Genomic DNA, 14,599 nt, shown 5'->3' with positions numbered 1-14,599 from the left:
GATACTGAACAATACCCTGCTAACTGCTACTAGAGACCAGATACTGAACAATACTCTGCTAACTGCTACTAGTGAGACCAGATACTGAACAATACTCTGCTAACTGCTACTAGTGAGACCAGATCCTGAACAATACCCTGCTAACTGCTACTAGAGAGACCAGATACTGAACAATACCCTGCTAACTGCTACTAGAGACCAGATACTGAACAATACTCTGCTAACTGCTACTAGAGACCAGATACTGAACAATACTCTGCTAACTGCTACTAGAGACCAGATACTGAACAATACCCTGCTAACTGCTACTAGAGAGACCAGATACTGAACAATACTCTGCTAACTGCTACTAGAGAGACCAGATACTGAACAATACCCTGCTAACTGCTACTAGAGAGACCAGATACTGAACAATACCCTGCTAACTGCTACTAGAGACCAGATACTGAACAATACCCTGCTAACTGCTACTAGAGAGACCAGATACTGAACAATACTCTGCTAACTGCTACTAGAGACCAGATACTGAACAATACCCTGCTAACTGCTACTAGTGAGACCAGATACTGAACAATACTCTGCTAACTGCTACTAGAGACCAGATACTGAACAATACCCTGCTAACTGCTACTAGAGAGACCAGATACTGAACAATACTCTGCTAACTGCTACTAGAGACCAGATACTGAACAATACCCTGCTAACTGCTACTAGAGAGACCAGATACTGAACAATACTCTGCTAACTGCTACTAGAGACCAGATACTGAACAATACCCTGCTAACTGCTACTAGAGACCAGATACTGAACAATACCCTGCTAACTGCTACTAGAGAGACCAGATACTGAACAATACTCTGCTAACTGCTACTAGAGACCAGATACTGAACAATACCCTGCTAACTGCTACTAGAGAGACCAGATACTGAACAATACTCTGCTAACTGCTACTAGAGACCAGATACTGAACAATACTCTGCTAACTGCTACTAGTGAGACCAGATACTGAACAATACTCTGCTAACTGCTACTAGTGAGACCAGACCAGATACTGAACAATACCCTGCTAACTGCTACTAGAGACCAGATACTGAACAATACTCTGCTAACTGCTACTAGTGAGACCAGATACTGAACAATACCCTGCTAACTGCTACTAGAGAGACCAGATACTGAACAATACTCTGCTAACTGCTACTAGAGAGACCAGATACTGAACAATACTCTGCTAACTGCTACTAGTGAGACCAGATACTGAACAATACCCTGCTAACTGCTACTAGAGAGACCAGATACTGAACAATACTCTGCTAACTGCTACTAGAGACCAGATACTGAACAATACCCTGCTAACTGCTACTAGAGACCAGCTACTGAACAATACCCTGCTAACTGCTACTAGAGAGACCAGATACTGAACAATACTCTGCTAACTGCTACTAGAGACCAGATACTGAACAATACCCTGCTAACTGCTACTAGAGACCAGATACTGAACAATACCCTGCTAACTGCTACTAGAGACCAGATACTGAACAATACTCTGCTAACTGCTACTAGTGAGACCAGATACTGAACAATACTCTGCTAACTGCTACTAGTGAGACCAGATACTGAACAATACTCTGCTAACTGCTACTAGTGAGACCAGATACTGAACAATACCCTGCTAACTGCTACTAGAGAGACCAGATACTGAACAATACCCTGCTAACTGCTACTAGAGACCAGATACTGAACAATACTCTGCTAACTGCTACTAGTGAGACCAGATACTGAACAATACCCTGCTAACTGCTACTAGAGAGACCAGATACTGAACAATACTCTGCTAACTGCTACTAGTGAGACCAGATACTGAACAATACCCTGCTAACTGCTACTAGAGAGACCAGATACTGAACAATACCCTGCTAACTGCTACTAGAGACCAGATACTGAACAATACCCTGCTAACTGCTACTAGTGAGACCAGATACTGAACAATACCCTGCTAACTGCTACTAGAGACCAGATACTGAACAATATCCTGCTAACTGCTACTAGAGAGACCAGATACTGAACAATACCCTGCTAACTGCTACTAGTGAGACCAGATACTGAACAATACTCTGCTAACTGCTACTAGAGACCAGATACTGAACAATACCCTGCTAACTGCTACTAGAGACCAGATACTGAACAATACTCTGCTAACTGCTACTAGAGACCAGATACTGAACAATATCCTGCTAACTGCTACTAGTGAGACCAGATACTGAACAATACTCTGCTAACTGCTACTAGAGACCAGATACTGAACAATACTCTGCTAACTGCTACTAGAGACCAGATACTGAACAATACTCTGCTAACTGCTACTAGAGACCAGATACTGAACAATACTCTGCTAACTGCTACTAGAGAGACCAGATACTGAACAATACTCTGCTAACTGCTACTAGTGAGACCAGACCAGATACTGAACAATACCCTGCTAACTGCTACTAGAGACCAGATACTGAACAATACTCTGCTAACTGCTACTAGTGAGACCAGATACTGAACAATACCCTGCTAACTGCTACTAGAGAGACCAGATACTGAACAATACTCTGCTAACTGCTACTAGAGAGACCAGATACTGAACAATACTCTGCTAACTGCTACTAGTGAGACCAGATACTGAACAATACCCTGCTAACTGCTACTAGAGAGACCAGATACTGAACAATACTCTGCTAACTGCTACTAGAGACCAGATACTGAACAATACCCTGCTAACTGCTACTAGAGACCAGCTACTGAACAATACCCTGCTAACTGCTACTAGAGAGACCAGATACTGAACAATACTCTGCTAACTGCTACTAGAGACCAGATACTGAACAATACCCTGCTAACTGCTACTAGAGACCAGATACTGAACAATACCCTGCTAACTGCTACTAGAGACCAGATACTGAACAATACTCTGCTAACTGCTACTAGTGAGACCAGATACTGAACAATACTCTGCTAACTGCTACTAGTGAGACCAGATACTGAACAATACTCTGCTAACTGCTACTAGTGAGACCAGATACTGAACAATACCCTGCTAACTGCTACTAGAGAGACCAGATACTGAACAATACCCTGCTAACTGCTACTAGAGACCAGATACTGAACAATACTCTGCTAACTGCTACTAGTGAGACCAGATACTGAACAATACCCTGCTAACTGCTACTAGAGAGACCAGATACTGAACAATACTCTGCTAACTGCTACTAGTGAGACCAGATACTGAACAATACCCTGCTAACTGCTACTAGTGAGACCAGATACTGAACAATACCCTGCTAACTGCTACTAGAGAGACCAGATACTGAACAATACCCTGCTAACTGCTACTAGAGACCAGATACTGAACAATACCCTGCTAACTGCTACTAGTGAGACCAGATACTGAACAATACCCTGCTAACTGCTACTAGAGACCAGATACTGAACAATATCCTGCTAACTGCTACTAGAGAGACCAGATACTGAACAATACCCTGCTAACTGCTACTAGTGAGACCAGATACTGAACAATACTCTGCTAACTGCTACTAGAGACCAGATACTGAACAATACCCTGCTAACTGCTACTAGAGACCAGATACTGAACAATACTCTGCTAACTGCTACTAGAGACCAGATACTGAACAATATCCTGCTAACTGCTACTAGTGAGACCAGATACTGAACAATACTCTGCTAACTGCTACTAGAGACCAGATACTGAACAATACTCTGCTAACTGCTACTAGAGACCAGATACTGAACAATACTCTGCTAACTGCTACTAGAGACCAGATACTGAACAATACTCTGCTAACTGCTACTAGAGAGACCAGATACTGAACAATACTCTGCTAACTGCTACTAGAGACCAGATACTGAACAATATCCTGCTAACTGCTACTAGTGAGACCAGATACTGAACAATACTCTGCTAACTGCTACTAGAGACCAGATACTGAACAATACCCTGCTAACTGCTACTAGTGAGACCAGATACTGAACAATACTCTGCTAACTGCTACTAGAGACCAGATACTGAACAATACCCTGCTAACTGCTACTAGAGAGACCAGATACTGAACAATACCCTGCTAACTGCTACTAGAGACCAGATACTGAACAATACTCTGCTAACTGCTACTAGAGACCAGATACTGAACAATACTCTGCTAACTGCTACTAGAGACCAGATACTGAACAATACCCTGCTAACTGCTACTAGAGAGACCAGATACTGAACAATACCCTGCTAACTGCTACTAGAGAGACCAGATACTGAACAATACCCTGCTAACTGCTACTAGAGAGACCAGATACTGAACAATACCCTGCTAACTGCTACTAGAGAGACCAGATACTGAACAATACTCTGCTAACTGCTACTAGAGACCAGATACTGAACAATACCCTGCTAACTGCTACTAGAGAGACCAGATACTGAACAATACCCTGCTAACTGCTACTAGTGAGACCAGATACTGAACAATACTCTGCTAACTGCTACTAGAGACCAGATACTGAACAATACCCTGCTAACTGCTACTAGAGACCAGATACTGAACAATACTCTGCTAACTGCTACTAGAGACCAGATACTGAACAATACCCTGCTAACTGCTACTAGAGAGACCAGATACTGAACAATACCCTGCTAACTGCTACTAGAGACCAGATACTGAACAATACTCTGCTAACTGCTACTAGAGACCAGATACTGAACAATACCCTGCTAACTGCTACTAGAGACCAGATACTGAACAATACTCTGCTAACTGCTACTAGAGAGACCAGATACTGAACAATACCCTGCTAACTGCTACTAGTGAGACCAGATACTGAACAATACCCTGCTAACTGCTACTAGAGACCAGATACTGAACAATACCCTGCTAACTGCTACTAGAGACCAGATACTGAACAATACCCTGCTAACTGCTACTAGAGAGACCAGATACTGAACAATACTCTGCTAACTGCTACTAGAGACCAGATACTGAACAATACCCTGCTAACTGCTACTAGTGAGACCAGATACTGAACAATACCCTGCTAACTGCTACTAGAGACCAGATACTGAACAATACCCTGCTAACTGCTACTAGAGACCAGATACTGAACAATACTCTGCTAACTGCTACTAGTGAGACCAGATACTGAACAATACCCTGCTAACTGCTACTAGAGACCAGATACTGAACAATACCCTGCTAACTGCTACTAGAGACCAGATACTGAACAATACCCTGCTAACTGCTACTAGAGAGACCAGATACTGAACAATACCCTGCTAACTGCTACTAGAGAGACCAGATACTGAACAATACCCTGCTAACTGCTACTAGAGAGACCAGATACTGAACAATACCCTGCTAACTGCTACTAGAGACCAGATACTGAACAATACCCTGCTAACTGCTACTAGAGAGACCAGATACTGAACAATACCCTGCTAACTGCTACTAGAGAGACCAGATACTGAACAATACTCTGCTAACTGCTACTAGTGAGACCAGATACTGAACAATACTCTGCTAACTGCTACTAGAGAGACCAGATACTGAACAATACCCTGCTAACTGCTACTAGAGACCAGATACTGAACAATACCCTGCTAACTGCTACTAGAGACCAGATACTGAACAATACCCTGCTAACTGCTACTAGTGAGACCAGATACTGAACAATACCCTGCTAACTGCTACTAGTGAGACCAGATACTGAACAATACTCTGCTAACTGCTACTAGAGAGACCAGACCAGATACTGAACAATACTCTGCTAACTGCTACTAGAGAGACCAGATACTGAACAATACCCTGCTAACTGCTACTAGTGAGACCAGATACTGAACAATACTCTGCTAACTGCTACTAGAGAGACCAGACCAGATACTGAACAATACTCTGCTAACTGCTACTAGAGACCAGATACTGAACAATACCCTGCTAACTGCTACTAGAGAGACCAGATACTGAACAATACTCTGCTAACTGCTACTAGAGAGACCAGATACTGAACAATACTCTGCTAACTGCTACTAGAGACCAGATACTGAACAATACTCTGCTAACTGCTACTAGAGACCAGATACTGAACAATACTCTGCTAACTGCTACTAGAGACCAGATACTGAACAATACCCTGCTAACTGCTACTAGAGACCAGATACTGAACAATACCCTGCTAACTGCTACTAGAGAGACCAGATACTGAACAATACCCTGCTAACTGCTACTAGAGACCAGATACTGAACAATACCCTGCTAACTGCTACTAGTGAGACCAGATACTGAACAATACCCTGCTAACTGCTACTAGAGAGACCAGATACTGAACAATACTCTGCTAACTGCTACTAGAGAGACCAGATACTGAACAATACCCTGCTAACTGCTACTAGACACCAGATACTGAACAATACTCTGCTAACTGCTACTAGAGACCAGATACTGAACAATACCCTGCTAACTGCTACTAGAGACCAGATACTGAACAATACCCTGCTAACTGCTACTAGAGAGACCAGATACTGAACAATACTCTGCTAACTGCTACTAGAGAGACCAGATACTGAACAATACCCTGCTAACTGCTACTAGAGACCAGATACTGAACAATACCCTGCTAACTGCTACTAGAGAGACCAGATACTGAACAATACCCTGCTAACTGCTACTAGAGACCAGATACTGAACAATACTCTGCTAACTGCTACTAGAGACCAGATACTGAACAATACTCTGCTAACTGCTACTAGAGAGACCAGATACTGAACAATACCCTGCTAACTGCTACTAGAGAGACCAGATACTGAACAATACTCTGCTAACTGCTACTAGAGAGACCAGATACTGAACAATACCCTGCTAACTGCTACTAGAGACCAGATACTGAACAATACCCTGCTAACTGCTACTAGAGACCAGATACTGAACAATACCCTGCTAACTGCTACTAGAGAGACCAGATACTGAACAATACCCTGCTAACTGCTACTAGAGAGACCAGATACTGAACAATACCCTGCTAACTGCTACTAGAGACCAGATACTGAACAATACTCTGCTAACTGCTACTAGAGACCAGATACTGAACAATACCCTGCTAACTGCTACTAAAGACCAGATACTGAACAATACCCTGCTAACTGCTGCTCGAGACCAGATACTGAACAATACTCTGCTAACTGCTACTAGAGAGACCAGATACTGAACAATACCCTGCTAACTGCTACTAAAGACCAGATACTGAACAATACTCTGCTAACTGCTTGGCTCTCCTCCCACTTGTCGCCCACCGAGAGACTCTTATTGATGTGTGTGTTGTGTATGTCGTGTCCTCAGGCACAGAGCTGACATTCAACTACAACCTGGACCTGGTGGGCAACAGGAGGGCGTCCTGCCACTGTGGAGCAGACAACTGCTCTGGGTTCCTGGGAGTGCGGCCCACGGTGAGAGAGTGAGAGAGTGAGAGAGAGAGAGAGTGAGAGAGAGTGAGAGAGAGAGAGAGAGAGAGAGGGTGAGAGAGTGAGAGAGTGAGAGAGAGTGAGAGAGAGAGAGAGAGAGAGTGAGAGTGAGAGTGAGAGAGAGAGAGAGAGAATATGATGGCATTAGATTACGCCAGAGCACTCGAGCAGTCTTACTAGATAGAAGTTATTATCAGCAGGCCCAAATGTAATCTGCAAACCTTGTCTCACTTTTTGTCAGAAATCTGCAGAATTCTATTAAGTTATTTGTAGTTTTATTCTGGTGGTTAATTCTACTACATTATTTGTAGTTCTATTCTAGTTGTTAATTCTACTAAGTTATTTGTGGTTTTATTCTAGTGGTTAATTGCACTCTGTTGTTTGTAGTTCTATTCTAGTGGTTAATTCTACTAGGTTATTTGTAGTTCTATTCCAGTGGTTAATTCTACTAGATTATTTGTAGTTATATTCTAGTGGTTCATTCTACTAGGTTAGTTGTAGTTTTAGAATGCTATCCGCTCTGTCTGAAACCCTGTGTATCTTTCGTCAGGATTGCATGCATTGTGTTTGGTGCGGCCAGTTTTTTGAATGTCTATCTCTTTAGTTTGATGTCGTTCCTCTCTGCCCGTCTGCCTCAGAGTGCGGTGGTGATGGAGAAAGAGGAGAAGGCCAGGAATGCCAAGCTGAAGCCCAAGAAACGGAAGCTGCGGCCGGAGGGCAAACACACACACGAGTACTTCTGCTTCTGCTGTGGAGAGGGAGGGGAGCTGGTCATGTGTGACAAGAAGGACTGTCCCAAAGCATACCACCTGCTGTGTCTCAACCTCACAAAGCCCCCATACGGTATGGCAACAAGGGCCTGCTTGTGTTAGCATGTGTAGAGCTGATCACATATCCCTCGATTGCTTTGGTCCTGAATTTTGTTGCTATTCTCCTAAATGTTTTGATCTTGGAAGCAGGTGGCACTATTAATCCCTGTAGAAGCTGTCACCATTAATCCCTGTAGAAGCTGTCGCCATTAAGGCCTGTAGAAGCTGTCGCCATTAAGGCCTGTAGAAGCTATCACCATTAAGGCCTGTAGTAGCTGTCACCATTAAGCCCTGTAGTAGCTGTCACCATTAAGCCTTGTAGTAGCTGGAATGGATTGCGCACGCTAATGGCACCCTTAACTGTGTGTGATTTGCGGCCGCTATTTTCTCCGCCTTCAGGACGTATTCACTAAAGATATTGCATGGATGATATACTAGCGCCAACGGTGTGCAATTTGCTCCTGATATCAGTTGGCTCGCGGAATGCAATTTGCTCTAGATTGCTCCAGTTGGCTCACGGAGCATCTGAGTGCAATTGGCTCCTGATATGGTAAGTTAGTATAAATACTGCCTATGCAACAGTATGCATGTCCTAGGTCAATGGCAGACAGCAAACAGAAGCTTAAATTCTCTGATTGCGAATTGGAAGTCCTGACTAATCAATACTGGAGCTCTTCTAGTCCTTGGGCCAAACACTTTTTTGGTACCAATTGGGTGGGCAAATTCTAGATGTGATTTTTTTTATTCCTATACATCCCTGGATTGTGTTTTGATATGATAGACATTTTGGACCTTCCTATGCTAACTAAGCTATGTTAACTTTCGCGCACCTACCCCCTATTGGTGAATGCCTCATTGTTTTCCGGAGATATTATGCGGTAGGTGCGCAAAGGTTAACATAACTCAGCGTAAGAAGGTCTGATCGACGCAGGGTTTATTTCTACGTGTGCAGGAGACTCGGGTGCATAGAAACGTGATCATGGTCATGTCTCTAGTACCCCCACAACCTGACCTACTAGCGAATCTATGAAGGGGAGCAAAATATGACTTTTTAACCACTAATAAGCTACAAAACCAAAATGTCTATCATATCAAAACACAATCTAATGATGTATAGGAATAAAATAAAAAATAAATCACATCTAGAATTTGCCCCCCCAGATGGTACCACATCGTCCAATTTGGTTTGTCATGTCATCCCAAAAGAAATTAGTTTGAGCAGACCTGTGGTGCTGAATCTTTCGGCCGAAGTTAGGCACTGTGTGCCAGTGAAAATAATTTCTGATTTAGGAATATTTTTAGAGAAATTTGTATTTAATGTTTAGTTAAGAGAATAGCACCCGCAATCTCATATACTCCAGAATACACTTTTCATTGACTGTGTTTCCAGCGTCTACTCATGGATCTGACAAAACGTTATAAATTAAATGTTTATTCTGGAGCATATGAGTGTGCAGGTTCTATTCTCTTTATTGTGATTATTACCTCACCCAACGGATCACCGGAGGCGCTAGCAATGACCTCTCTTATAAATGTGCTTAGTTACCACCAAATCTCTGAAGATGTAAATAGCGTCACTTTAACTGCGCGTGGCAATTAGCACCGATCTTTGTTAATTGGAGTGTTTTTGCAATGAGGCTCATTTGCATAGAAAGGGGCACATGTTCCGCCCATATTACCTCATTTAAATACCTGCAAATAGCACGGACGCACAGAGACACAATGATGATGGCAACGCAGTTAGCACTAGGGCTGCAACTAATGACTATTTTGGTAGTCGACTAATCTGTCTATTATTTTTTCGATTAGTCGACTAATCGAAAAACAATTATAAAAAAATATATATAATATATATATATATATATATATATATATATATATATATATATAATTTTTTTATTTTTATTTTTCTTGCACTACCTATCTTTGTGAAAGTGGCTTCTCAGCTCTGGTCCAACTGAAGACGGAGCAGAGGAACAGATTGGACATTGAGCATGACCTCAGAGTTGCTTTGAGACTCTTGTCAGGACCAAACAACATCCCCAGTTATCCCATTAGTTCTGCCAAACTTACTGTCGGTCTGTTATGTTAAGCTAAGACGTCTTCAGCTGGCTGGACCAGAGCTGAGAAGCCACTTTCACAAAGATAGGTAGTGCGGAGAAAAAAAAATATATATATATATATATATATTTTTTTTAATTACTAATCGACGCAACAATTCCTCGTCTACGATTTTTTTATATGTCGACTAATCGTTGCAGCCCTAGTTAGCACGGTATTTCACCCTTTGCTTGTGCTTTGTGAATAGCAACAAGGTTTGTTTTGGCGCAATTTGCACAGGCATTGCGCTAGAAAAAGCTGCGCAATCCCTTTGTGAAGTCGCCCCTTAGTCTCAGTGAACACCTTCACAATAAGCTCTGTCTCCGTCTGCAGGACGCTGGGAGTGTCCCTGGCACGACTGCAGCGTGTGCGATGCCCCGGCCTCGTCCTTCTGTGAATTCTGCCCTCGCTCCTTCTGCCGGGCCCACGAAGCAGGAGCTCTCACCCCTTCCTCCCTGGAAGGTCGCCCCTGTTGCTCCACCCACGACCCCCTCAGTCCCCTGGGCTCCAACTCAAACTCCACGCAGCCATCCAGCCCCGGCCAGAGGCCCGGCGTCAGGGTCAAAGAGGAGCCCGAGGAGGAGCCCCCGCAGCGGGCTAGAGAGTGACGCTAACAGCTCCCCTGTGACGTGCGCTCCCGTTGGGCCACAGCCTCCTCGCCACGCCTCCTCCTCCTCACACATCCCTTATTCGGAGAGCACACCGACACTGAACCCGGTACTTCTTTGACGACCAGCACTACGGCCGGCCCCATTCAGAGCTGAGACTCGACCGCTGAGGTAGAACAACAGCACAGGAGGAGCGGAGCGACTGGATGATTATCTGGAGTGTTGGCTTGGGGGAGGGAAGGAGGCACAGCGTGCAACACATACTCTCTTCACGGTCTACAGTCACTCCTTGTGCCCGTCACAGGGCCTACAGACCACCACGTCATTGTCTAGCCCTTTCATATATATATATATATATATATATTTTTTTTTTTTGTCAGCTGTGGAAAGTTTAGTGTTATTATTACCTTGTCAGTTACTGGCACTTTGAAAAACTCGATGAGGGAGGGGGAGAGGAAGGTCTCTCCTCCGCCACGCTGCTCTTCTTTGCTTTACGTGCCGTTGAGTTGTGTTTGCATCCGTGTCACACAAGACGGCTCCCTTAGAGCGGCGAGCGGGCGAGCGGGCGAGAGCCGACCCTCGACACTCCTCCACAGCCATCATCACTCCAGACGTGTGTCACTCTTTATCCATGTGTCCCTCCTTTTGACGAGGGGGGGGGGGGGGGTGACAGATTTGTGCAATTTTCAGGACCACACTACATTCCAACCTTCCTTATACATGGTTTTGATATACTTATGAGTATAGATGATGAATATAATTATATACAGTATCTATGTTTGTTAATGTTTACAGACGGATTCTCTCACTTCATCTCGGTGAGTGGTGTTATTATGTTTGTTTGTTTAGGTGTTAAGCATAATAACACAGACCTCCTTGTGAATATAGTCCTATTAAGGTGAATTATAATGGCATATAGTGTAATGGTATGACGTTACAGAAATACTTGTGATTTTCATATTGCCAGCCTCACTTGCCATTCTGTACATAATTGGCTCATAATATTGTAAAGTATAAAGAGTAGGCGGGACAAAGAGGTGACTCACCAATGGAAATCACAGCTTTGCCCCCCCCCCCCCCCCCCCCCAAGAATTAAATGCATTTTCTTTTTTTTTCTTTTTTTGGACAAGAGGGGGGGGGGGGAAATAGATTTTGAGACATAAGATTAGTTCTAATCCATAGTTCTTGTTCCAGACTAGTGTTCTAGATTGAGGAGCCCAGCAGCTTGTGACCAGTAGTGCTGTTGTCTAAAAGCTTAGTTTTCTGCTCCGTACTGCTAATCACAACTACTGCCCAGAGACGCAGTTAATTTCAGTGACGTCTGTGTTAACTGAACTACTGCTCAGAGACGCAGTTCATGTCAGTGACGTTGTGTTAACTGAACTACTGCTCAGAGACGCAGTTCATGTCAGTGACGTTGTGTTAACTGAACTACTGCTCAGACTCAGTTCATTTCAGTGACGTTGTGTTAACTGAACTACTGCTCAGAGACGCAGTTCATTTCAGTGACGTTGTGTTAACTGCACTACTGCTCAGACTCAGTTCATTTCAGTGACGTTGTGTTAACTGCACTACTGCTCAGACTCAGTTCATTTCAGTGACGTTGTGTTAACTGCACTACTGCTCAGACGCAGTTCATGTCAGTGACGTTGTGTTAACTGAACTACTGCTAAGAGACGCAGTTCATTTCAGTGACGTCGTGTTAACTGAACTACTGCTCAGAGACGCAGTTCATTTCAGTGACGTTGTGTTAACTGAACTAATGCTCAGAGATGCAGTTCATTTCAGTGACTTCGTGTTAACTGAACTACTGCTCAGAGATGCAGTTCATTTCAGTGACGTTGTGTTAACTGAACTACTGCTCAGAGACGCAGTTCATTTCAGTGACGTTGTGTTAACTAAACTACTGCCCCAGAGATGCAGTTCATTTCAGTGATGTCGTGTTAACTGAACTACTGCCCCAGAGATGCAGTTCATTTCAGTGATGTTGTGTTAACTGAACTACTGCCCCAGAGATGCAGTTCATTTCAGTGATGTTGTGTTACTGTGACCACGAGCGCGTCTTCTTTTCTTGTTTTGCCAAACCCTTTTCTGAAGCACTTTCACAGGCTTATTGCTACACACTTTAGGTAGGTCATACATTACAGCGGAAATGTATATAAAAACAAAGTGTACATGTTTTAAAAATGGATACCTCTTCTCTGTAGTATTGTTGGAATTTTAACTGTGTTGTAACCTCTTGTTCTAACATCGAGACATTGTGAGCGCTTGACATAGGACCATTTCTTTTTCCAGAACCGATCTTGTTTATTGACACGCATTGGGGATGACTGCCAACCTAGCTCCGATACATAGACTTGTCTCCATTGATAAACTCCTTAAAGCGTCAATACAAGGTATGATAAGGTCCGTGGTTAAATGGGATGGTGTTAACTCCTTCTCACTGTAGTGAAGGACCTTGAGCATCTTCACAACTAGGTTTTATATCAAGTAGGACACATCATGTAGGATCTAACATTATACAGCACTTCAGTATAATGTACAAATAATGTTGCAAACGTATGTACAGTGTTTTTAATCGCTCATCAATCAGAATTCTTTTTTTTTTCTTTTTTTTTTGTAATTATCACACCATATTTTATACCAGTCAGTTTCTGTTTGAAACCCCAGTGCAGGAAAAATATCTCTTCTTCACCAAGAGTGAAGGTGACTATGAAAATACACAGGGGGGAGCGTTCCATACCTTTTATCTGTCGTTGTCTTGTATAAATTTTTTTTATTATTATATTTGTGTAATGATTCCACATTTGGTAAATGGCTGCTTCTCATTGGTCAGGCTGTAATTGTGACTCACTGTATTGGTGTTTTTTAAAGCGGTGTAGATCAATTCAACATTTGTGACTTACCTTTCAGAGTGCGGTCATGCTCCTTTCGCCTGGATTTTCATAATTGTGATTAGAGCAACCATGCCTGAGCTTTTGTTTTGAAAATGTTCTGTTACTTTACTGCGTTTTTGCCCTTAAACTTCTTTATTTTATTATTTTATTTAAAAAAATATATATATATGATCTGTCAAAAATGGCATTTGTCACAAAACGAGGTTGAATGGTGCCAATTGTTCCTTGTTCAATTTAAGAAAACAGTTTCCAATGCATATAATACTTAAATACATATAGATATTTCACAAATTTACTTTGGATTTATTAACTTTATAATGGATCCTGATACCAAACCCTGTTAATTTCTAGTGCATTCAGAGACCAGATGAGAAGCATTTGTCATAAGTATTCGGTAGATGAGTGTACAAAATGAGGCCATTGCAGTACTTTTTGTAATTCACACAGCTCATTATCACATGGGTGCATTATTAACGCACTTATACATATTGAAACAAGATTTTTAAACTTGAGATTTCCTTTCGTCTTTATTTCATTGTTTTATTTTTATTATTTATTGTATTACATTTATACAACAGATTCATACACAATTATTACTCTGTAGAATTCCTCTTACAGGTACTCTAATGATGATTCTAGCCCATCTTTTCATGCTGTAGTTATGAAGTCATGGATCCCCAGTCTTGACGC

General features: G+C 42.6%; 1 protein-coding gene across 1 annotated transcript in view; it reads left to right on the top strand.

The window, feature by feature from the left end:
* The window catches only part of nsd3 (nuclear receptor binding SET domain protein 3), a 61,539-nt gene extending 49,924 nt beyond the window's left edge, over positions 1-11,615 (top strand). The window contains exons 23-25 of the mRNA XM_084323453.1: positions 7,374-7,480; positions 8,134-8,338; positions 10,738-11,615. Of these exons, the coding sequence (XP_084179579.1) occupies positions 7,374-7,480; positions 8,134-8,338; positions 10,738-11,012 (587 nt within the window). The 3' untranslated portion in view covers positions 11,013-11,615. The remainder of the gene's footprint in view (positions 1-7,373; positions 7,481-8,133; positions 8,339-10,737) is intronic.
* Positions 11,616-14,599: the final 2,984 nt, after the last annotated feature.

Source organism: Notolepis coatsorum (assembly GCF_963971535.1).
Source record: "Notolepis coatsorum genome assembly, chromosome: 1".
NCBI classification, from domain to species: Eukaryota; Metazoa; Chordata; class Actinopteri; order Aulopiformes; family Paralepididae; genus Notolepis; species Notolepis coatsorum.
Note: the sequence above shows the minus strand (reverse complement) of the source record. Positions and strands in the feature narration are given on the sequence as shown.